Source organism: Acanthopagrus latus, chromosome 9 (genome assembly GCF_904848185.1).
Source record: "Acanthopagrus latus isolate v.2019 chromosome 9, fAcaLat1.1, whole genome shotgun sequence".
Classification (NCBI taxonomy): Eukaryota; Metazoa; Chordata; class Actinopteri; order Spariformes; family Sparidae; genus Acanthopagrus; species Acanthopagrus latus.
The window spans coordinates 24,781,450-24,804,983 of record NC_051047.1 but is presented as its reverse complement, the minus strand read 5'-3'; the positions used below and the strand labels follow the sequence as shown (position 1 = coordinate 24,804,983).

Genomic DNA, 23,534 nt, shown 5'->3' with positions numbered 1-23,534 from the left:
AGATTACTCACTTCCCTAAACCTCTAACTTGGTTACCATAGCAATAGCAGTGTGACTGGGGCAGCAGCTCGTCATTGTGGAGGCAGGAATCGACGAAGGAAACAACCACCGGGGGAACAGCAGGTCAGCCAGCTATTCTCCCTCAGTTACTCACTGACCTGTTCACTTTGTTTCCAAAGTCAGAGCGGCCACGACGAGGTCACCACACGGTCAAGAGCTCCAGCGTCTGTTCCCTCCACACCGCGGACTGACGCAGGGACGGTATCATTCAGATTAGTCATCATTATTCTTAACGTTAGCTAATATCGGCCCTAATAGGCTTTTGATTGAATACGTTGCTGCACAATATTTGGAGAGTCGATGGAATAATAGCACAGACTGCTGCCTCATATAATCATTTTTGTGCATCGCTGCATGCCGACCAAAGGAGATCAATTAAAATTGAATTCATAATTGCACCATATTGGAACCTTGCCCCTAATTCAAATTAATGAAGTGCTTGCAGATCCATAGTGTTGTGGGTCTGATCGTTAGATTAATTACCCCAATCAGGCTATTGTATTTCAATTAAGCCGAGTGCAGTGTTTATCTTTTCATTAGTCGACACCCAGAGAAGTAAATGTAAAATAAAGAGTGGAGACAGGTGGAGAACGTGCACACAAATATACAAATCCAGTCTTGTTATCCATCTAAACAGCGATCAAACTCTTTAAAGTAAAAGAGTCTAAACAAAGCTCAGCAGATAATTAGAGGGAGACACAAAGGAGATCAGGTGGAGAGAGAAGCACAAAGAAAAGAATCACGTCTGATAAATGCTCGTATCGAGGCTGCAGACGGTCCGGGCTCTCTCTCTCTCTCTGTCTCTCTGTCTCTCTCTCTCTCTCTGTCTCTCTCTCTCTCTCTCTCTCTCTCTCTCTCTCTCTCTCTCTCTCTCTCTCTCTCTCTCTCTCTGTGTGTCTCTCTCTCTCTCTCTCTCTCTCTCTCTCTCTCTGTCTCTCTGTCTCTCTCTCTCTCTCTGTCTCTCTGTCTCTGTCTCTCTCTCTCTCTCAGGACTCATAATGGAGTCGTTCTTCACCATTCAAACTGAAAAAAAAAAATGGCTCTGTTAAGTTTCGGGACACTGTTTTGACCTTGACAAAGCACTTAATTTAGATAAGAGTTACCCTTCGAAAAAAAAAGGAAAAAAAAAAAAAAACCTGCAGTGAAATTAGGTCAGTTAAATGCCGGCAGCCCGCGGAGCATGACAGAGTTTAAATCTTTGACTTTGGGGCTGGAGGCAGGAGTGTCCTCATGGATCCTGACTGGTGTTCTGGCTGCCTCTGTTTGGGACTAATTCAGCTTTACTACAGGGGCTTTTTTTTTTTTTTTTCTCTCCCCACAAAGTAGATATTTAATATTGAATTGAAAAAGCCACAGACATAAAGTACATTTTCGTACTCTAAAAAGATAGTGAATAATTTAAGTTGCCGGTTTGGGAAAGTAACATTTCAACAGACTGTCTTTTCTTCAGAGGTATTTTAACTTCATGTAATTTTTTTTTTTTTTTTTCGCTCTGAGGCGATGTTGGTCTCAACTGCCATTTAAGTTTTGTACAGACAGTCATTGTTCCCTCAGGATGATTCCTAATCACTTTGACTATCCTGAGTCTCATAAACCGTCGATGAATTACCTTTTAATCTTGTTGCGAGTCAAAACACCAGCACTCTCGTACTTGTGATTAATGACCAGTTTGATGAGTGTCTCGTCAGTCTCAGCTGTGTGAATATTAGCTTGGTAAGATAGTAACAATGGTAAATAAAGGCATTAAATGATCCATCCATCCATCATCTGTACACATTATATGTACGCCGCTTAATCCTCTGCAGGGTCGCGGGGGGGCTGGAGCCTATCCCAGCTGACTTAGGGCGAAGGCAGGGGACACCCTGGACAGGTCGCCAGTCTATCGCAGGGCTACACATAGAGACTAACATTCTCATTCACACCTACGGACAATTTAGAATGATCAATTAACCTCAGTATGTTTTTGGACTGTGGGAGGAAGCCGGAGGAAGCCGGAGTACCCGGTGAAAACCCACGCTTGCACAGGGAGAACATACAAACTCCACACAGAAAGATCCCAGGCGTCCCAACCGGGACGCGAACCGGTGATCTTCTAGCTGTGAGGCAGCAGTGCTAGCCACTGGGCCACTGTGCAGCCCGCATTAAATGATGACATGTTAAAAATATTGATGCATAATTTTTCAAAGAAAAGTTTGAGAGCCTACATCAGTGTTAAACATTCAGCTCCAGACTGAAAAACAACCCCCAGAGCTGCCCTGAAAACAAGAAAAGTTTGAGGGTGTTTGCAAAGTCAGTTATGAACTGCTGCGAGAGCAATTTCTCTTCCTTGGTCAAGTCAGACGCTGTGACGTGTTGACTGAAGTCAGATAAGGTTCAAATTACTCCTTAGTTAAGCTCGATGGAAGCAAGCAGAAGCAGCTTCATGCTACACAGAGCAGGTCGGGCCGGGCAGGAAGTCAGATACAGGAACGGCACAAAGCATCCAGTTGATTTTCAAAATAAAACGACCTCTGGGGTCCAGGGATCTATAGCACAACAAAGTCGGAAATAACGACAATAAACACAGATAAAACAACAAGACAACAACAAAACATTTTGCACATTTGCTCACGGCTGAAATAAAATCAAATAAACACAATCCGAGAAACTCAACAACATCAGGCAGCATGATGCTCTCCGTCTGAAGCTCCCGGTGGTTCTGGAGTCGTGCTGAAGACACACAAGGTCACAGGAGATGTGCCCGGTGAGTCAAGGCTGACTAGTTAGTTGAGTCATGTCTTTAAAGCTGCTGCTGGTGCTATTTTCTTATTAAAATAAGTGTTAAGTAGCTCTGTGTTCTCACAGTAATCACTGTTATAGAGTGTTTGGTCAGTGTGTCTCCTCCCGCTGTGGGCCGGTTTCGGTACCGGTGTTACTGCTACTGTGGGCTCACGTGTGGGTTTGATGTCAGAGACGGGCTGTGAACTGGTACCAGTCCATGCCTCAGTACAGATGTTATCACTGTTATTAGATGTTAGAGCTGATAACATCTCGCTCTGTTTACTTATCAGGACAGAACATGTGTCTGACGAGAGTCTTCCTAACATCACATCCTCCAATCACACTGGTTCCTCAGTAAGTGGTGAGTTATATTCCAGTAAAAGGCAGTTTTTCTCCGTCCCCATCACTTCCTTGAAGCTGTCCACAGCTCTGACACATTTCAAGGTTGCTGCCGACTGTCCAACCCACCCAGCAGCCGTTGAGTCATCCAGTCCGAACCAAAGTGCCTCACTGCCCTCAACGAAGATTTCTTTCACACCATAAAATCTCACAAATCTGTGACTTCATCTCTTTTGTGCAATGAGCATCACAGAGCATTACAGAGCTAAACATACACAGGAGCCACTGAAGCCCCGACAGAAATCTTTAAGGCTTTTTGTTGTCCTTTGTCCCTCTGTGACCATGTGAGCGCAATTCAATTTATCCACTCCACAATTTGATTTGGACAAATGTCTGATTCGGACTAACGGGGCCATGTGACCAGAATCATGTCTTAAGGGCATCTCCCTGCACAGCTGACTTGTGCTCTCACTTATCGGATCAGGAAAAAATAAAAATGAAAAAAAAAAAAAACAAAACAAAAAAAAACAACACGCAAGAGAAGACGCTTAAACAGGCGTACATGCACACACACACACGGATGGTCGCTCTGGAAACACACATTCACACTCGTATGAAGTGTGAGAGCTACCCGGCTGACCGGCGCTTTATGTGTGTAGATTTATCAGTGGCCATTAAAACACATTTGATTTTTAGCAGGATGGCGCTCCACTGCTGGTTTCCTCAACGGGAGTCCGACTCGCCTTTCTTTTTTACAACCACTTTCTTTAACCTTCTCCCCTGCTCATAAAACACCAGCAGCTCTCGTCTTCCTCCGCCGGCTCCCCCCCTCCTCCTCCTCCTTCCCTCTCCCGTCTCTTCTACTGTATCTCTCCATCTATTCTGACCTCTGCTATGATTCTATCTTTACAGGGTGTGTTTGTGTTTCTCCTCCTCCTCCTGCCCTTGCCCTCCTCTCGCACCTCTCTCCTCGTCTACCACACAAACACCCTCTCTGCCCCCCTCGAGCTATTTTTTCTTAATTGTCTCTTTTCCTCCCGAATGATCGATTCGTCACATTTATCTGACAGCTTGAGAATAAGGACAGTTCTCGGGCTTCTTACTTTAGACCACGCAGAGGTCTCCGAAGGTGAACGCTCATAATGAGCTTTCATGGGGATATTCAGAGGAAGCGCTTCTCACTTTCTGCCAGAGGACGACGGCGTATTACTGCGAACATACTGCTGTGCTTCTTCACCCCGCTGTGTGTTTGCTAATGTACGAAAGTGACGTTAAGGCAGACAAACACACTGTTTAGTTCGCTCTTTACACTTTTTGCTTCCTTAAATGGCGGTTCTGAACAGGGCTGCCGTGCCTTGTTCGGGTTGCTAAGCCATGATTGGACAGGGGATTCTGCTGGGTTCAGCGAACGGTCACAAGTTTGACTTTTATACGTGGCTGTTGTTTGTTTGAATAATTTTCAAAGGGCTGTGGGGATAATTTAGTTATGTGTTTATTATATGAGTATTTTATTAATTTATTGTTACAGTACACTTTTTTTTTGTTCCAGACTTTTCCCTGGGAAGGCGCAGAGTATTTATAGACACACTGTGAATGCTTTGTTCCTTTTTTTCTTTTTACGATTGCAGAGAAGCGATGATGATGATGCCTTGCAATAAAAAAGCTGTAAAAAAAAAAAAAAAACACTCCTGGGAAGCGCGATGCACTGCACGACGCAGCACGGAGTGAGAACCAGCTTACGTGGCGTTACTCAGTGGTGGGGATGTTCCTGGTGACTAATTTCCCTGACATTTAAAAACAAACTCTAAAATTAGACTAGAACTAGAACTTAAAAGTAAGAAAACAGTCTGAGCAACACAATCAAGTGTCGTAAGGGAACAACTACTGCATGTATCACATCTCAGAGGCGAAGGTTAACAAGCGTCGTTAACATTAGCGACTCTCACTCGTTATTTAGATTTGTGGTTATTTGTCAAGGATGACATAACATATGAGTGTGAACTAAAATGGCACTCGGGTGAGTGTATACCTCTGCCAAGAACCACAAGTCACCTCTTGTACCTCCGTCATATACCACTTTTGGAACCTGGTTCTGGGCTGGAGCCGGTTTGGAGACGGTTCAAAGAACCATTCTCGCGTGGACAAGCCCAAACATGCGGCTCTAGCTCTGATTATAAAAATGACAGTGATGGTGACATGAAGATGACATATGAGTTCTAGTTCTAATTATAAATTCGAAATAACCCCATCTCCTGTGCTGTCCCCCAACAAAAACAAACAAACAAATAAACCAAAAAAATCATGGATCTTTGTCTTTATCTGGATCTGCACCAAAAGTTAGTGGGGTCTATTCTTGACCAAGAAGGTTCACTGAAATCTGCTCAGTAGTTTTTGTGTAATCCTGGTTACAAACCAACCAAAAAACAGACAGGAGCGAAAAAACAAAATGACCTTGACTGAGGTGATTATTGCAATATTCGATTTAAAATATATGCCATGTAATATTTTTGCACTCATCATTACAACCAGAAATGTTAAAACCTGGGGACATCAGGCATTTAATTATATTATTTTTTTGGTCACCTGTTGCTGTAACTTCAGGGAAACTGCAGATGATGCATTAAAAATTGGAAAAGAGGAAAGTCGCTGAATGTGAACGTGATTAAAACTTTAATACCTCATCTGTGAATATTTCTGCCTGAATCGTGTCAGCTTCTCGTCTTTGCTTTGACTGACAGACCCCCATAGCGGCAGAAATTACAGTTTCAGTGTTCCTTAATCGACAGAATATAAAGAAAACAAACTTTGCCGATACTAATGCCAGTATTCTATAATCCACATGCGATTATAGAATTCAACTTTAGGTCATGTTTCTTGCTCGGCTGCGTCACACGATCCCAGTCAAAACAAATTCAACTCGATGTTCTGAATACCGTGTTCATATATGAAAATGTATGTTTCATTTAGATCCTCCGTCCTCGTGTCTCTTATCTCCCCTCCTTCTCTCCCTCCATCTCTGAATCGCTCGCCGTCTGTTTCTTCAGTTCTGTTATCTATTTTGTGACTTTCCTCGGGCCATTTGTTTGTCCGCCTCCCCACCTCTCGTCCTCCCTCCACCTTCCACGCTCTCCGTCTCCCTCTCTCTGGTTGACCTAGCACCAGTTTCATTTCCGCTCGTTCATCCGTCAGTCTGCCGTCTTTTTTTCGGGGGGGGGAACTAATCTCTTTTCCAATCTCTCCCTCATATATGCTTGGAGAGGCTCCATGCATGGGAGTTAATGAAGGAGCTGCATGGGTAAACACACAGGAGGACGGATAGAGACGGACCGGAGTCGATATATGCATGCGTACGAACGCGATCTGACGGATGAGCTCGGCTTCTGACCGTCTGCGCTGACGTTAACGCCGAGTCTTGTTAGTCAATTAAGCGACAAATTAAGAGTCTTAGTTGAATGACATTATTAATCATCTGGAGGTTTTACATGATTAGTTGCTCACACAAAAAGTTATTCATAAAAAGTCACTCGCAGCTCTAAGCTCCTCTCCATCTTCTCACAATAAACTCTCGCACACTTAATCACCCGCCTCCCGAATCGTGTTCCCAGCTCCAGTCTTTATTGATTGCAATGTTGTCCACACACTCGCACAGAGGAAAACAGCCGCTGTTACCCCTCCTTCCTTTCAGCAGGATGAGAAGGAGAACATGTAACACTAACACGAGCCTGAATGAGAAGGTTGACGAGTGCAAGGTTCCCGTGACACATGTAGTCTGCACAGTCTTTGCAAAGACTGGAGTGTTTCACTGTGAGACATGTTCTGAGCCAGTGGATCCCTGATGTACAACAAAAACAACCTCAGTCAAATTAAAAAAGCTCAAACGAGGAATAATTAAATGTTGTGGCGAAAACTGCCTGATTCCTGGCCATTCTCCGAATAACGTTCTCCCTCTCGGGCCGGATATTTCAGGATGCTATTAAAATAATCTCGCCGAGACTTGAGAATAGCTTGAGATAGTAAACGCCCCACGAGCCTTTTGTTTTTTATTATCCCTATTTTCCGTCCCAGTTACACTATCGTTCACTGCAGTGGCTGCGGCGGCAATCATTTCAAATGATGCAATCAAGGCCACTTTGACATGTTTTGTTTTCTCAGTAAACACTCCCTGCTTCCTCTTGAATTATCATGCACAGACAGAAGTCAGTTTGACCCAAACCAAAATAAAAAAAGTAATAAAGGCAATGAAATGTGTACTGATGTAGATAAAGTAAGAGAAACAATGGTTTAGTTCAGCTGTTTTAACTTTAATTTGCACAGCTAGAATGAAGTGTTGGCAGGCAGAAGTGGCGCTTTTGTTGCCTGGCAGTTCAATTAGAAAACAATGTTCATGAAGACTCACATTGAAACAACAGTCACTCTTCTCCAATATGTTCAGCAGCTAACTTTGTGTGCTTGTGCTGCATCCATCAAACCAAAACAATGAGCTGAAAGACGCTAAAACAGATCTTAGAGAGCTGCAGACCGGCTCATGATTCCCTGTGGATTCATCATTACGAGGGAAATCGTTCACAGGTAACATGTCAGCTATCAGTAACACAAAAATACAGATTATAGCAGCTCTGAATTAACAATAAATGCCATTCAAGAGTAGCAACATAATCATTAAGGCTTGATCAGCAGAGGATTCAACTTTAAATCGCACCAAACTTGAAAACGTGTTTTAAATTACTTTAGTTTTTACTCTAAATCTCAATCAAATGTAAACCTGTTGCACAAAACAGCCAGAATTTGAAGATTGCTCAAAAAATTGCTGTAGTTAGCTTCCGTTAGCTTTTTAGCTCATGGCTCGGTTGGCTGCGGCACCAGTGGCTCTGGAGTTTGCCTGGACTTGGACCTCAGTTCACAGAGGAAGTCACCACAGGCGACCGGGCTCGACTCAACCGGGTTTGGCAGCCTGAGTGGACGAACTGGGACTGAACACGGCGTCTGAGGCCGACAGACGTCAGTGCGACTATAAGGGATGCAGTACGGTGGTGAGTTAAAGCAGCTCTGACCGAGACTATGACTGTGATAAGACGAGGAAGCTTTGCCATCTGATGTTTCTGAATTGGACTGAATTGCTTCCTGTCTGTCTGTTATATGTCTGTTTTATCGTTTGTCCATATCGCTCCATTGATTCGGTCAGAGAGGTTTTCTCAAAGGAGGAGAAACTACACCCGTTACGAGTAGGCTAATTATCTTTTTAGCTGGCTAACAGTGTACTGTCCTCTTTTATACCAACTAAGTCCTGGCAAGAGGGGTTCAGTTTTGATTTATTTACTCTATTTTGGGCAGGAAAGCATTTGTGCTGATCAATAAACTTGGATTTACTGAGCAGGGATTTGTTTTTAACGGCGCACCAGAGCTCTTCCTCATGCTGATTCTGATTTGACTCAGGAACTAACCTTTTTTTTTTTTTTTTTTTTTCTGGTGTGACCCAGTGGATGAGTTACACAGACTCACGAATTGTCAAGAGCCACAAATTACCGCAATTGTCTTCACAGAAACTGCTCTTGTCTCAGCTTACAGCTCAGACGTCTGTATATATGCAGCTTCATTTCAAAAATAGTTTTCAGTGCAGGGAGACAATGAGTGCAGAGGAACACATTAGGAAGCAGCACATGTGGAGTTAGAACAGAGAAAGAAGGAGGAGGAGGCCAGTAATCTTACCGTCGTCTCCTGATCCTGAGCCGGCATCTGCGGAGGAGAACAAACAGTTATTAACCAGAGGCTCGCACCGCCACAGACATTAGCTGAATAAGCGTGTGTGTCTGCATATGTAAGTGTTCGCCTGGGCCGAAGTCAGTATCTGCTTTTGTGTGTGAAGAGACACTCTGCGAGCTCGTGGGTGTGTTTGACCGCGACGAGATTTCTCTAAAGATGGTGCAGCTGAGAGAAGAAACACACCGGCATGACAACAGAGAGGAGACCATAGTGAGGACGCCCCGAGGTGCTGAGCGTCGTGTATCTGCCCCATTCTGCAGCAGCACTTTAAAGATAACACCTCCGACTGCGGACTTTTTCCGCGGCGGATCTGCGGGAGGGCGCTCTGTTTCCACTCCTTGATGTGTTTGTGTGTCGGCGACTCCTCCGTGAATCTGTGCAAAGCTCCCTAAAAACACACTGAGCTCCCTGAATTGTTTAACAATAAGGCTGTGAAAGGGATAGCGATGAGCACTTAGAAGGAACAGGCAGCGTGTAACTCGAGCCGCAGCAGAAAGCGATCCGCTAAAATGCCCGGGGCCGGAGAGCAGACGCAGGGCCTCAGAGGACCGTAGGGGGATAATAGCTCAGCTCCATATGAATGCCCATGTGAGACGGTTTATAGGAGGAGGTGCGCTCAACTGGACGGGTCCATCGCTGCCCTGGAACATGCCGAGTCTGACCGGCAAGCTGTCCTGATACTTTAATGGCATAAGCTTTGGTTCAATAAAAAGCATTTGTGAGGGGGTGAAAACATGAGGTCAGCGCAGCAGATGGTCCGTCGTGCCGGGGGAAGGTAGCTCTGTCTCAGAGCAGCCAGTCAGAGTCTGATCACAGTCAGTGAGATGGGACCGGATCCAAGTTTAAAAGCAGAATTATTTTACCGGAGAATTTGAAATTATAATTTTTTGGGGGGGTTTTATTTTTTAATATATTTTTTTTTTCACTTGTTTGACAGATTTCAAACGAAATAAAATGGTCATTGAATAATTCAGTCCCTTTAATGGTGCAGTTGTGGCAGATTGTTTTGTAAATAAATAAATAAATAAATAAATAACAAAAAACAAGTCTGTGGATGGAATACATGTTTGTTAATGAACCAGCACTTGAGTGTTACATGTCAACTGTTTTGTAAGACTTGCATTCGAGCACTTTCTCTTCTCGTTTACCAAACTTTAACCCAACTATTTTATTTATTATTTCAACTAGCAGGAGAGCGTGACATCGTACCTCACAACAGAATCACTGCATCTTGATTAAAGTTTTGGGGTTCATACTTCAGGTTCATACTTTTATCTTGGGTGTCTCCTTGAAGATATTTACATGTCTTAATATTTAAAAAAACATGTCTTTTTTCCTCAAACTGTTGATTCACCCTCTGTCTGAACACTCACAGTGTTAGCGCCAGTGTGCTCTGATTGGTTAGCTCTCACAGGCCTGAGCAGGGATCAGAGTTATGACTGTATACTGTAGCTGTGACACCAGAACCTTATGGAAGTCTTGACAACTTATTTTAAGGCCCGGTTTCTAGAGTAAGTGTGCACTTCTGTGTGGTTGAGGGTTTTGATAGTTTCACATTCAGATCGCACAAAGCTGCTTTACGATCAGGTAACACAGAAAGTGCTTTTGTTGTGTTTGTTTACTTTTTGTCCTGATGTATATGATATATAATCGTGACAATGGCATAATAATGATACTATTCGAGAGCGTGGGATCAAAATGAACCCTGATATCTGAACTATATGAATAAATAAACATCTGTAAAAGGTACAGTGCTGTAGGTTTCTATAAAAGCCAGTGATTGGTCATGGGGATCACTGAGTGTTGATGGGTTTTGAGGAAAGCGGTGTGTTAGCACTAGCATCAGGGGCTAAAGGGCAGATTATGAATGTGCAGCTAACTGCACCGAAAGAAAGGGGGATTGTGAAATGCGATCGGCTCCTGTGTGGACGGATGAGAGAACCTTCTCATTTGTTCTGAGATTATTTTATTGGATCCAGTGAGGGAGTCAGGAGCTGCACGTAAAAGATTTTAAACTGATACGCTAACTGAAACAAGACGGCTGTACAGAGAGCAGAGCCACAGTCACACTACAGCTGATACTGATCCTGAGCATGAGGTTTATACTGCTAGCGCTGATACTTGACACTTTATTAGAGCATTATTGTTTCTATATTCCTTATCGAAAACTATTATTTTCCTGGTAGTGGCCACAGCTGTGAACCAGGGCCGAGCAGGAGGAGAAGTTCCCGCTGCACACAGTCAAAGACCGAGCCTGTGAAATAGCCGGCTTATTTTGCTCTGGAACTTGCTGATCATTTGAAATTTGCAGAAAAAACCTTTAAAAGAGCAACTGAATCCTGGTGAACTGAGCAACAAATCCGCAATCATGTCCACTCCTTAAATCGAACGGTCTTAAATGTAAAGTTTATTGTTTTAAATGCAGACGTTTGTTTTCCCTTTTTTCGGGACAGAGGTTTAATAAGCATCTGCTGTAAACTCATGCGACAGATGTTTCAGTTTGTCAAATAAATAAATGAATAAAGAAGAATATGGTAAATAGGTTTAAGACAGACAGGTCTACAACTTAAACAGGTGTCTTTGCAGTATGTGTGTGCATATGAATAAGATTCACCATTGTTTGTTTTGGTGTCTGTTGTTTTATTTGTTTGTTAGTCATATGTTTGGTTATTGCTCTCAGTGTAATGGAGATATTGCCGTACTTTATTATTCTATTTGCCGGGTGTTATGTAAGAAAGCATTTGTTTTCTTATAAGGTGAACTCAACATGGACCCCGGGAGGAGCCGTCACTGCCGAGGCAACAGCTCATCCCAGTAAACAACAATAAGCAACAATAACCCGACTCTGAGCTGTCGAGAGCGAGGGGAAAATACACCTAAGAGAGGAAGAAAAATGCATCTCATCCACTTCTTCGTTGAAATGAAGCAGAGGGAATTTTAGAGCAGGGGGATTGATCTTTTACAATAGAAACACTCTGATTTAGCTACAGTGTCATTTAAGGCCTCGCCTCTCTATCCTCAAGTCCCACAAATCCAATGAAAACACAAGATGCACTTCAAAATATTTCTTGGAAAAATAAGAGTATAAACGCACATCCGAACCAGAAAGTGAACAAAACCTGAAACAAAAAGACAACATCCATTTATTTAATGCACCAAAGTACTAACGCTGGATGTCTGATGAAGAGCGGCGCTGCATGAAGCGTCACTACCTTTGTGGATTAAATAGCGCTACGTATTCCTCCCGTATCTCACGCTATACTGCAAGACAGTTGGTGATGTTAACGCTCAAAGACGTGCAAGTGCTCAGACAAAGGCAGCGAGGAAGAAGGCTGCCCACAAGCGCCTTTAATGTCGGAGAGAGAAAAACCCTGCACCCAGACTCAGTACAGAAACCTGCCCTGCTCCGCCTCACCTGCTTTTATATCTGCAGAACTTCAGTGACCTTGGAACGCGAGGGACACCAAATGTGCAGTGTTTCATGAAAAGGCTTAGCTCGAAGGATCAGGCCGAAGTCAGGAGGGGTTCACGGGAGATCAATACAAACCGTTCAGTATCTGTACAAGGGCAAAGGTTCGAGGAGAGAACTACTGGCATTAGATAAAAACAGAACAAAATGGCGAGGGAGATAGGCACAAGCTTACTTCTCTGCCTGCTTGTCTGCCAAATGAAGGGTCACAAAAGGAGGAGATACCGCACGATTTTATTTTATGTGAGGCACTGAAGACTGAGCGAGAGAGAGCACAGGAGGAGTGCCAAGAGAGAGAAAAAATAAAAATGGTTTCCTCTGATGACAATAGATGATTGAAGTGATTTTTTTTTTTTTTTCCAGTTTTGGAGCGATTGATTAGAAGAGGATAGAAGCAGAGAGGAGCCTTCCAGGGGAGCTGTTATTAACATTACTGTGGTGCTTTCACAGAGGCTGTACTGCATCTCACACACACACACACACACACACACACACACACACTTCCTGCCTGCGTGCACATGAACACACACTTTACACTTTCTGCTTTAAATAAGGCTTGAAGAGTTACGCCTCAGCAGACGGTATGGCCGCGGTAACAACTTGTATAGAAATTCCTTTTAAAAAAAAAAAAAAAAAAAAAAAAAAGATTCTCACATCCTAATAGCTATCTTTACTGTGAACACTTGTAATTGATTTTTCCGTGATACACAGTCTGAGACACAGACCAGCCTGGCGGTCCCACAAACACTTTCCAATCCCTCAGCTGTGTAGTAAAAGCATCCTTGTACACTCGCAAAACACAACCTACTATACGCGAGACTTCCAACAGCAACACAAGGCGAAATATTTAGTCACATTTCTTTGCGATGTCGAGCCGCAGCCTTTTCCACAAAATGTCTTCAGTATTTGCAGCTTTAAAGGCTGCAGTCGCTGTCGGGGGAGATCCAGAGAGAGTTTGTGCACCTTTTGAAATTATGTTCCATCAAAGCAAATCTTGATCGGAACATTTTCTCCTCAGTGGGAAACAGGGGTTTTTAATAAAGTGACCGTGGGGGGTCGGTAGATCCTGGGACTCAGCCAGAATCTTTAATATCTAACTGACCAAACAGCTTTGTAGATACAACACAGATCAACACAGAAGAGAATCTGAGAGGCGGCGGACCTTCAAGCCGACACTGTGACTCAATCCCTTTTTCCAATTTTTATACCCGTACTATTTTCAAGTGTCCCTTTGTCCCCTCAGAACAGAGTTACAAGGGACAGTGGTTGAACTGTCCTGTTATGAAATGTGACAACCCTTCAAGACTTTCATATTTCATCAGTGGTCGAACATAAACGGATGCAACCAGACGTTTCCAAAATGCCGTCTTCACACGCGGTGATTTCTGTTGTGTGACTGTGGCAATCTTGGTATTATCACGATGCAATTCTTCATTTATCTGATGGGAGATCAGAATGCATGCAGGCTCGCCATTTGTTCACAACTTCACGCTACCAATCACGTCATCAAATGGTATGTGAACTGTACTTTCACAGTCTTGGTGACCGTCTTGGTCTACCATGTAAGGTGCCAAACACTCATCAAGAGCGTTAACTTGTGATGTGCAATCATGCACCAATAGAAGAACCACTGGGAACATTTTCAGGGTGATTTTCTTGTCCAAGGATCCTTCGACACGTAAACTGCAGGAGCCGGGAATTCAACTACCAACTTCCCAAATGGTGAACGACCGCTCAACCACATACGCTACAAAAAAATGATCTCATTACCTGTTGGCTTACATTTGCAATCCATGAACCGACACTGCCAGTCTGCACTGACATTACAGAAGCTGCTGGACTTAAGTTCAATTTGGGGCGTCGTAAACCACGAAAAGTACGGAAATGCAACATTAACATCGCGCACAAACCAACAATCACAATGTTACGTTGGCTAGCATCAGCAAAAAAGTATATATTGTTTCATATGTTTGGAGTGCCATGTAGCCTGAACATTTACTCCATATTCCTTTTAACAAGAATGATGACACAGTACTCCCTGGCATGAACACACAAAATTGAAGGGTAGGGCTGAGTGGTCGAGGCGAGAGGGAAATTTTGCCATTAGAGAACACTTCTGTCAGCTTACAGCCCCACCAAGCCCTGTCTTCCAAGGAATTGTGTGCATATTGGATGGAAGAAGGAAGAATGTGGGAAGAAGTCTGTCATTTATGGAGAAAAGTCAAATATGGTGGAGGCGAATGAGCATCACAGGCCTACAAAAAAACCCCCAAACATTTGCAGAATCATCACTCAGCCTTGACACTGTGAAGACAGGGTTGCCCCCAACCCTACTGTCTTTGAAAAAAGTCCTTGAATCCCCTCCAGAGTCCTGCACTGTAGCTCATCTTCACCTCCGACCTCCCTGGAGAACAGCAAGCCGAAAGAAAATCTCCCTCCGGATCAATAACGTATTACATTATCACTTGAAGTACTTTAAATTCAGATTTAATTTGCAACTAATTGGCAGCGTCGAGACATGGATTTTTAATTTTCTATTTATTTTAAACACACTGAGAATTTGCAGCGTATTGATTGATGAGTTCTCCTGCGCTGAATGTAAGACTACACTGACACGACAATGCTGCTTCTCACTCAGCTCCTGGTCTGCTGTTAACCCGGAGTGTGCATCTTAAATCGTCAGCCGAACATATGGCTGCTGTCGTCTGCCGGTGCTCGGGGATCTCAGAGTGACAGCACAGTGATTAAACATGCCATCAACATTTTAACACCGTGTCAGTTAAACCGTTCTCCCACCTTTCTGTTTAATGACTTCCTGGGAGTTGTCCCGTTCACTTCTGTAAACTGAGTCAGAGAATGCCATGTTAGCACTTTGCTTAGCTTAACTCTCTCCTTTGGGGGAAATAGCCTGCTTGGTTTGTTTCACTTGGCTAAGCTAATGCTTAACTGCTCCTCACTGTGCTGGGCTAGCACTTGATGTGATGGGGAAAGTGGTACCTTTTTTCTGCGCTAATCAGCTTTTACTGGCTTTGTCCCTCTGAGAGCTGCTCCTGTAATCGACTTTGGAACTTCGGAACAATCAGAAGTTCCTTATCTGTCGGCGACATGAAGGTAATAAAGGCTGGAATGGACTGAGACTGGAGTAAAGAGAGTGTATATCTGCTGCCTCACCTGACAGATACTGTACTGAAAAAGTCAATAATGGGCTAAAAACAACCCCATTTTGTGAGATGTCACAAATCGAACCCTGTGCGATATTATGTTGTGCATTATGTGAGCACTTTTTCCGCCGGATGCTTTTCCCCAGGGGACCACAAACGCATCATTATGGTATGAAATCATGTTTGTATATGCCTCGCTGCCGTCACTTAGCATGAAACTGGCACCTCAGCAGGCCTCCTGTTTACTGTTTGGAATGACAGCAGACTGGAACGTCTGGCCTCTTGGCCTCCGCAGCATCCAGGAGGGTTAATGCGAGCGCATGAATCTGCGCTGTTCTGTTTGGTGAACATCAAGACGGATCCTGCAGGTCTGTCATGTACGGCAAACAAAAAAAAAAAAAGGTGACTTTACAGTGTTGAATATAGATATCTCGCTTTCCATCGTATCAACTACAACTGCAGAGAAGTCTCTTAAACCCTTTCTGATTCCAGTTGAGTCCTCAGCAGCTGACAAAGACGGCTGTAAGATGCTTCTAAGAGCACGTTACATGTTTCTGTCCTTTTCTTCACAAAATAGCAAACACAGAAACTAAGCCGGTGATTATCAGGGGTTGTTGGCGACTAAAGAGGGGCAAAAGCAAAGTAAATATTTGTATTATGGCTTAAAAGTAATACTTAGAGGCACAGAGGAAAAGAGTTGATTGTTGCTTTTTATTCCCAGGTCGTCAATTACGAGCGCTTTGGATGTTTGGCGTGAAGTTCCGACCCAGAAGTTGGTATTTGATGACCAACTATATTTACCCAGATTCGCCTTCCCTACTTTTAAAAGGCGATCTGATCATCCACATGCTGATGGACAGCATCGTAGTCCACAGCTCATTTCTGGAGCTTCACAGCAAAATGGTGTGACAGCAGATGAGAATTTGTTTTAAAACCTGAACAGCTACAAAAATCTTCAAATGGCTCCAAACGTCTGGTGGATTCCAAGTCTCCCAAAGCCCAAACTTATTTGAAAAGATGTTGTTGACACCAGGACGACATGCAGTCGAGGGTGTATATAACCAAATCAATTTTGTGTAAAAGGTCTTCCAGAGACTTGGATTACATGGGACTAGCTGCATGGAGGATTTAGTTTTTTTGTTTGTTTGTTTGTTTGTTTTTTCAGCAGTTTTGATTAAAATTACAGCACTGTGCTTAAATGTCTTTATGTACTAATCAAGTTGCTGTTCCGGTGCTTGTGGCCAAAATTGTGTTTTATGAGGTCACAGTGACATTGACCTCTGACCCATAGCAACCAAAATCTAATCAGTTCATTCTTGAGTCGTTGTGGACACTTGTACTGAGTGTGAAGAAATCTCCTCGATGTAATCTTGAGTTAAGCCATGACTGTCGCTGGCATGGAGGCACAACAAGTCTCTGTCTGCCTCAGTTGTTTAGGAAAATGTTGCAACACCGTTTTGCTGCAAATGTTTTGAGATGTTTAAGATGAGTTTGAGTAGATATGACTATATTTACATAGTTGGGATAACTTATAACTTAAAAAAAAAACTGAATGTGGCACTGATCATGTGATATGAAGAAAAGTGTCCAAAGACCTGATGCTGAGGTTGTTTCGTCAACACTCACATTGCACGACTCCATTTTGTCGACGCTGATCCACCGATACGAGGAGTCACAGCTACAAGATGAACACTATATCTAGATTTTCTTTCGTCCCTCCGTGAGATCACTGTTTCATGATATTTTCTCACCCCAGCAAAGAAAACAAGTATTGGCAGTGTGGAGCTGACATATATCCATTACCCTGTGTACTGTTGCCGCTAATGGGATTCTGGAGGATGGAGGACGGGGAGGAGGAGGAGGATGAGGAGGAGGGGGAGACCGAGAGAGAGCGAGAGACCACGAGAGACAAGGGAGGTTTTGTTGCTGCGTACGTACAGCCCGGGCAAAAGCAGTTCCTCGCTGTTCCTCGTAATCGCAGGTGTTTGAGATACTTTTAATGTGTTGCCACCGCTGCTCTCATTTTAAGTTAGCTTAGCTGAGGGTATCAACTAAACGACTAAGTGGCGAGGAGAGCAGAGAGGAAGCGCTTCAGAAGTAGCTGCCTGGCCTACTTTTCCACATGAAAGGTTTGTGTGCAACACTCGGTTATGTAAGAAAAAGCTCCCACACAGCAATCCTGTGTTTAACGCTCCGATGAGCAGCGAGCGTCACATATCCTCAGCGTATCAAAGATTAAGATCACTTAACATTCAGTATATTTGGAAGGAGTTAATCAGTTTAATCAGCGAGTGTGAGAACATTTCCTAAACGCATCAATTGATTATCATGTTGCTTTGCTGGATTTTAAATTGAATTTCGATTAAAAAACAACATTAGAAAAGTTATTTCAAAATATATATATTTTTTACTTTGCAACTTGCTAAATATCTCAAATAATCCTTCATATTTTTGAATGAGTGCTTAATGTTTGTTCCTCCTCCTGGGAGAGCTGTTTTAGCTCTCTTTGACCTTTTTGGAAACAGATCACCCATTAACGACCACATCGCGGCTGTTGTTTCCTGGGTTGAATGAACTAGCGGAGAAACAAACTAAACGCAGATGTTTCCACACGTTGCACGAGGAGTCACCGACCCGTTTGATGATTTTTTTTTTTCTGAGAATGTCTCATCCGCTCTGACCTTCACAGTCAGAAGATGTGAACCAAAATTAACGCTTGTCGAAGATCAAAACATCAAACGTGGGAATGTGATGTCACGACCCCGCATCTTCAAACACATGATATATTTCCTTTTGTTTTGCCTAAAGCGTCTTCTGAGTGCCAGTTCCATACAACATGCAAACTGTGAGCAGGTCATCTCACTGGAAAAGTGCCAGAATAAAGAAAGGTCATAGAAGTATCTATCTGCATGAGAAAGTAGGTTCGACTGACACGGCTCTTTCAGTGTTCAATGCCATATATTATGGAGATAAAGGTGGTGAAGATGGTTTATATTGTTCTTTTCTCGGTGTGGTTTGCTCTTTCTGCTCCATAGCTAGTCGGTCCATCAGATCAACGAAATAAATGAGCAAACTAATTTTGTTTTTGGTTTGTTTTTTGGGGGTTTTCTTGCCTGAACCGAACAAAGGTCCAGTACGTGTGTGTTGCTGGTGCGTTGCAGTGATCAGGTTGTTTTGGAAATGTGAGTTAATGTAATTTTGGGAGATCCAGACGATCGACCTTTTCAGTGGTTAAGGCGATGAGGATGTTGTTTTTGTCTCCAGGAATTCATCATTTAGTTGTGTGTCCCAAAGAGAGGTCACTGTCTGAGAGAACATTCTGTTCAACAGGGTTCAACGTTGTTTTCAGCCCTCTCATTACCAATGATCCACTGTTCCTAATGTAGCAGAGTACATTACTAAATACTAAACTACTTGAAGTCACAAAATTCCACAAATTTTAAGGGGGATGCTAAAATTTAGTAGTCAACATTGAAGCCACTGTGCTGTCCTTGAAGACAAAAATGACCCACACCACTGGAAGGAACACTGGACTGGACTGAGACAGGGAAATAAAATTGTTAACTGTGGCCTTGGTTTGGGAAAATGCCAGAATAAAGAGTGTAGCATGAGACGCTGAAGAGATCGCTTCATGTAACATCACTGTCGTGGTCTGTTTTTACAGAAGACACATAAAACATTCTTGTTCCAAACCCTGAAATAAGCTTGAAAAGCTGTGCTTGTTGCGTCGGAGAAAAGGGTCTTTGTGCCTTTTTCTCTTTCTAAAGATACACCAGACTACACACACACACACACACACACACACACACACACACACACACACACACACACACACACTGGCGCACACCATCACATGTCTTGAGAGGGACCTCGCACACAACACCACAAACAAGCAATTTAGAGAAAGTCTGGACATGTGACTGGTGGGCCCGGCCCACTGGCACACAGACACCTCTACTGTTACCACAGTGACATTTCCACCTCAATCTCCACATGTTCCCGCTGCTGAGCTGGCGCCATTCAAGGGCCCGTTAATGGACTTCTCTGCCGCCTGCCTATCACTGAGTCAGCGAGTGCTCAACTCGAGCCCCGCAACACTATCTATAACCGAGGTAGTGATTCACATACGCCTCGGAAAAAAAACTAAAAAAACTAAAAACAGGCATCATCGCCTTCGCCAGTGGATTCACTCGTTCACAACTAAGCACATTATTCAGGACGTGACTCACTAATTGGTAGATTCTGAAAAGAAATTCCCGGGTGGGCGTTGGGGGAGTATGAAGTATATGCTCATCCGTTTGGATTTATCATCACAGGATTACACACATTACATAGGCCAAACCTAATTACACATGTTCAAATGAAGACAGAGCCATGAGCAGTGATACAGCGTTCAAACCGCAGCGGAAGCAGCACGCAGGTTTCAGGCTTTGCACGGCAGCACGTCGCCACTGTAGCCAGTTTACTTCTGATTAAAAGATGTGACGCCGTGTGCAGCATGCAGCTATTTGCTCCTCTTTTTATGTGAATGAAAGCTGGTGTTTTTGCTCAGGGTACAGCAATAGATGACTGTTTTTACAATACTGACATTTCTCCAATTTGTGTCGCGTGGAGGGGATGGTGATGGAGTTATGTGAGGAAGTTGGGCGGTGAGTGCAGTCTGAGAAAGTTTCAACATTTGTTAGTGTGAAACCGCTGGATGTTTCGACAAAGGACAGCAGTATTTTGACATTTGCAAGCCTGACCTCGGGGCAGAAGCCAAGTTTGTGGTGAATAAAACAAGATATTTATGACGGGAAGTCATCTCCATGTTGTAGCAACCAGGCGTGCTGTGGTTTACAATGATTATACAACATGCAAACCTCCCGAAACATCATCTGGCTTCTAAAAAACATCAATACTTACAAATTTGGCATTGATAGAGCCAAAAGTGCAACAAATGCTCTTCACATTTTCTTTGCAAATTAGCACAAAATGTTTGTTGAGCACACTGATTGAGATATAAGTCATACATTTTAACTCAATCAGTGTGTTGATTCTAGCGCCACCGTATGAAAGTCGATTGGAGTCATACATCATCTGCATCCGTCCAATTAATGTGCCGTGTTTCTAACTTGTTCCAATTTGAGCTCTGGCAGAAGACGAGCAGTAATAATAAAGCAGCACAAGCTCAATGTGCTGCTTCCCCTTCAGGGTTTGAGCGCTAATAAAAATCAGAGAGAGGGGGAAAAATTTTTTTAAAAATCCCCACCTGCTTTTATGTGTAACAAAATTTAATGAGCTGCTAACAAAATGAGAAGTTGCATATGAAAATGTTATATGTGTCATTAGATTAAGCTAATTGATTCGGTCACTGTGGTGCATTTTCAAATAGAATGCTCTGAATTCAGTTCATGGCAGGTTATACGACTTGACACCGGGTGATGGGAGGATAAAAAAAAAAAAAAAAACCTTGTACGCTGCTAAAAACAGCGTCTTCATTAGAGCAGACAGCTTCTGCTCAATCATCAAGATGAAAATTAAGTACGTTTATGAGGGTCTTATTTCTGCGACTGCCTATAGAGTGAATTAACCGCCGGCAAACCTTTTACGGCCGAGCTTCTTTAAGTTTACGGGCAGTCCGAGCGGCGCTGCTCATCTCCACTGCACAGCTAATGAAGTGGCTGACCTTTTCCAGCTGAAGACGCCCACTCAACAGCTTAAACACCAAACTATATCAGCAAACAGGAATCCCAATTATGTTGGATAATTACACCCAGTGCTTTTTTCTTTCTTTCTTTCTTTTTTTCCGGCCAATGCAAGGATAAAAAAAAAAAGAAAAACAATAGCAGATGCCAATGTCAATGAAAAGAGAAGCCTAGGGAAGGATGTTCTCAGGAAAAAAGTGATTTTTTTGGAAATGGGTATTCCCTACACATGAAGGATAATCTACAACAAAACCAGCAGTTATATGAATATAAAAAGAATCCCAGGGAAGTACGAGACAGAATCTAATTATTCATTGATGTGAAGCAGACAGGCTTTTGGCTCTGTGGATAGTATTATCCTTCTTGTACCACAGCTACTTGCAGGCAATTCAAATGTAGTTTATTCATATTTTGAGTCAAAAGAGATGCTAAAGATTGCAACGGAGAGTGTCCGGATATAACCAAGACTCCCAGATCCAGCAAAGTCATGGATACTACAAACACACACTAAGGGCACACTAGGCAATCCGTACTGTCCACGTTTGACCCCCAGAGTCCCGTTTGTTTGACGAGTGCTCCAACATGGTACACTTCCTTGGTCCAGGCAATCCAGTATGGCGCGACTGGGCCGAGTTTAAGTGTGTTCTAAAGCTGAGGTTCACCTCATGATTGCTGTCAAAATGTAACTGATGCGTTCTTCGTGACGATGGGAACGATTTCCCTTTATATTTGTTTACCCTCTCAAAAGGAATGTATTTCCATGCAATCATCATCATCACAGAGAGCACAAATTGCAGTGAGAGCATTGTTTGCACTGGATGTGGCTTCAAAAGATATCGGAGTACGGAGATCACTGAGCCTTTAAGTAGCTCCACGTTTCCTCCCTCCTGCATCAGAACTACGTGGGAGGAAACACAAGCAGCCGGTCTGTTGGTAATCTTGTGGTACATGCTTGTAGACGTATACATTTTAAAGAAGATGCGTGTTCACACCCTGACAGCAAACTTAAATAACTTTCTGGCCATCATTATGTGTTCTCTAACATTACAGACTCTCTCTTTCATTTCTTTTACTCTTTAATGCCACCTTAGAAGAATCCTTTACTGTTTAAATGCCAACAACAACTACAAACAGTTGTACGCCTTACTTTTGGTGACCAAAACAGGTATTTTTAGCCAAATCTCGCTGCTTCTCGACCCTGACCAAGCGCCTAAACCAAACCAGACCATAATGATAGCATTGTGATGGGAGACAAACACAACATTCAACCTAAAACAAACCTAAGTTTCAACTCAGGGAAACTTTTGAACTCATCTCCCTTACATTACAAAGGTTGTCAGGGATATTACATGTCACGTTTTTAGTTGTAAAACATTCTAACTCTAACTTTCAAATGAGTAGACTGGTTAATTTATAGTAAGGTGTAGCAGGACGCTAACAGGTGCTGAGGTTCTCTTACATTTACATGAGCTTTTTCCTTCTGACTATGACATTCAAGCTTCAAAAACATAAAGTGTCTTTCATTTGAGAGGATTATGCTGCTGAACAAAAAGCATGTATCATAAACCACAGAGCTTACTTTCTTTTTGTCTTGTGCCAGGGCGATGCCAGCGTCCGGGGTTAGGAGACAACAACAACGAGTCATCCCTGCAGCACCCTGTTGCCATCCCGAGACCCCCTGCTGCCAGCGTGGCTAAAAATGTTTCTCGTAACTGTGAGACTGACTCTTATTCGGTGAAAGGGTTTTAGTGACACAACTGTCACCGAGAGAAATTACATTTCATGCATTGTTGGTGAATTCTGAGCTGGTAGCATATCATTTGTAAGTGTGCTCTTTCATGTATTGTAGAAATTAGTCATACAGTATTTATTCGACTTCAGTGGATCCCTTACAGAGTGAATTCAAGTGCTTTTTGAAGAAGATGAAAGAAAACAATATGTCAACATGATTCAGTCATTCAATTTTCTGCTTTATTGAGCATGCCTCTCGGCTGCGCGTTACAGTAACTACCTATGACAATTTGCCGCGTATTTGTATTTCATGCCTTTTGACATTCATTCAGACGTTACATAACGAAAGGTCACAGCTGTCAAGCTTCCTCTGACTTCCTGTTTAGCGCTCCAAATGTTGAATAAACTGCATAATGAACTTGTTCAAACTCTCCCCGTCGCTCAACAGGCCTCTTGGCCAAACCGCGGTCTTCTGTTCCTTGGGAGGACATCGTCTGGCATGATGAAACCTTCGTCTGCTCAAAGAGAATACTTGTCACTTGTCATTGTGCTTTTGCCTGTTACACT

At 43.1% G+C, this 23,534-nt stretch overlaps 1 protein-coding gene across 2 annotated transcripts in view; it reads right to left on the bottom strand.

Moving 5' to 3' along the window:
* Window positions 1-23,534, bottom strand: part of tmeff2a (transmembrane protein with EGF-like and two follistatin-like domains 2a) — a 123,725-nt gene that overhangs the window by 47,868 nt on the left and 52,323 nt on the right. For both annotated transcript variants that reach the window (XM_037110956.1, XM_037110957.1), the window contains one exon: window positions 8,866-8,892. In XM_037110956.1, the coding sequence (XP_036966851.1) occupies window positions 8,866-8,892 (27 nt within the window). The remainder of the gene's footprint in view (window positions 1-8,865; window positions 8,893-23,534) is intronic.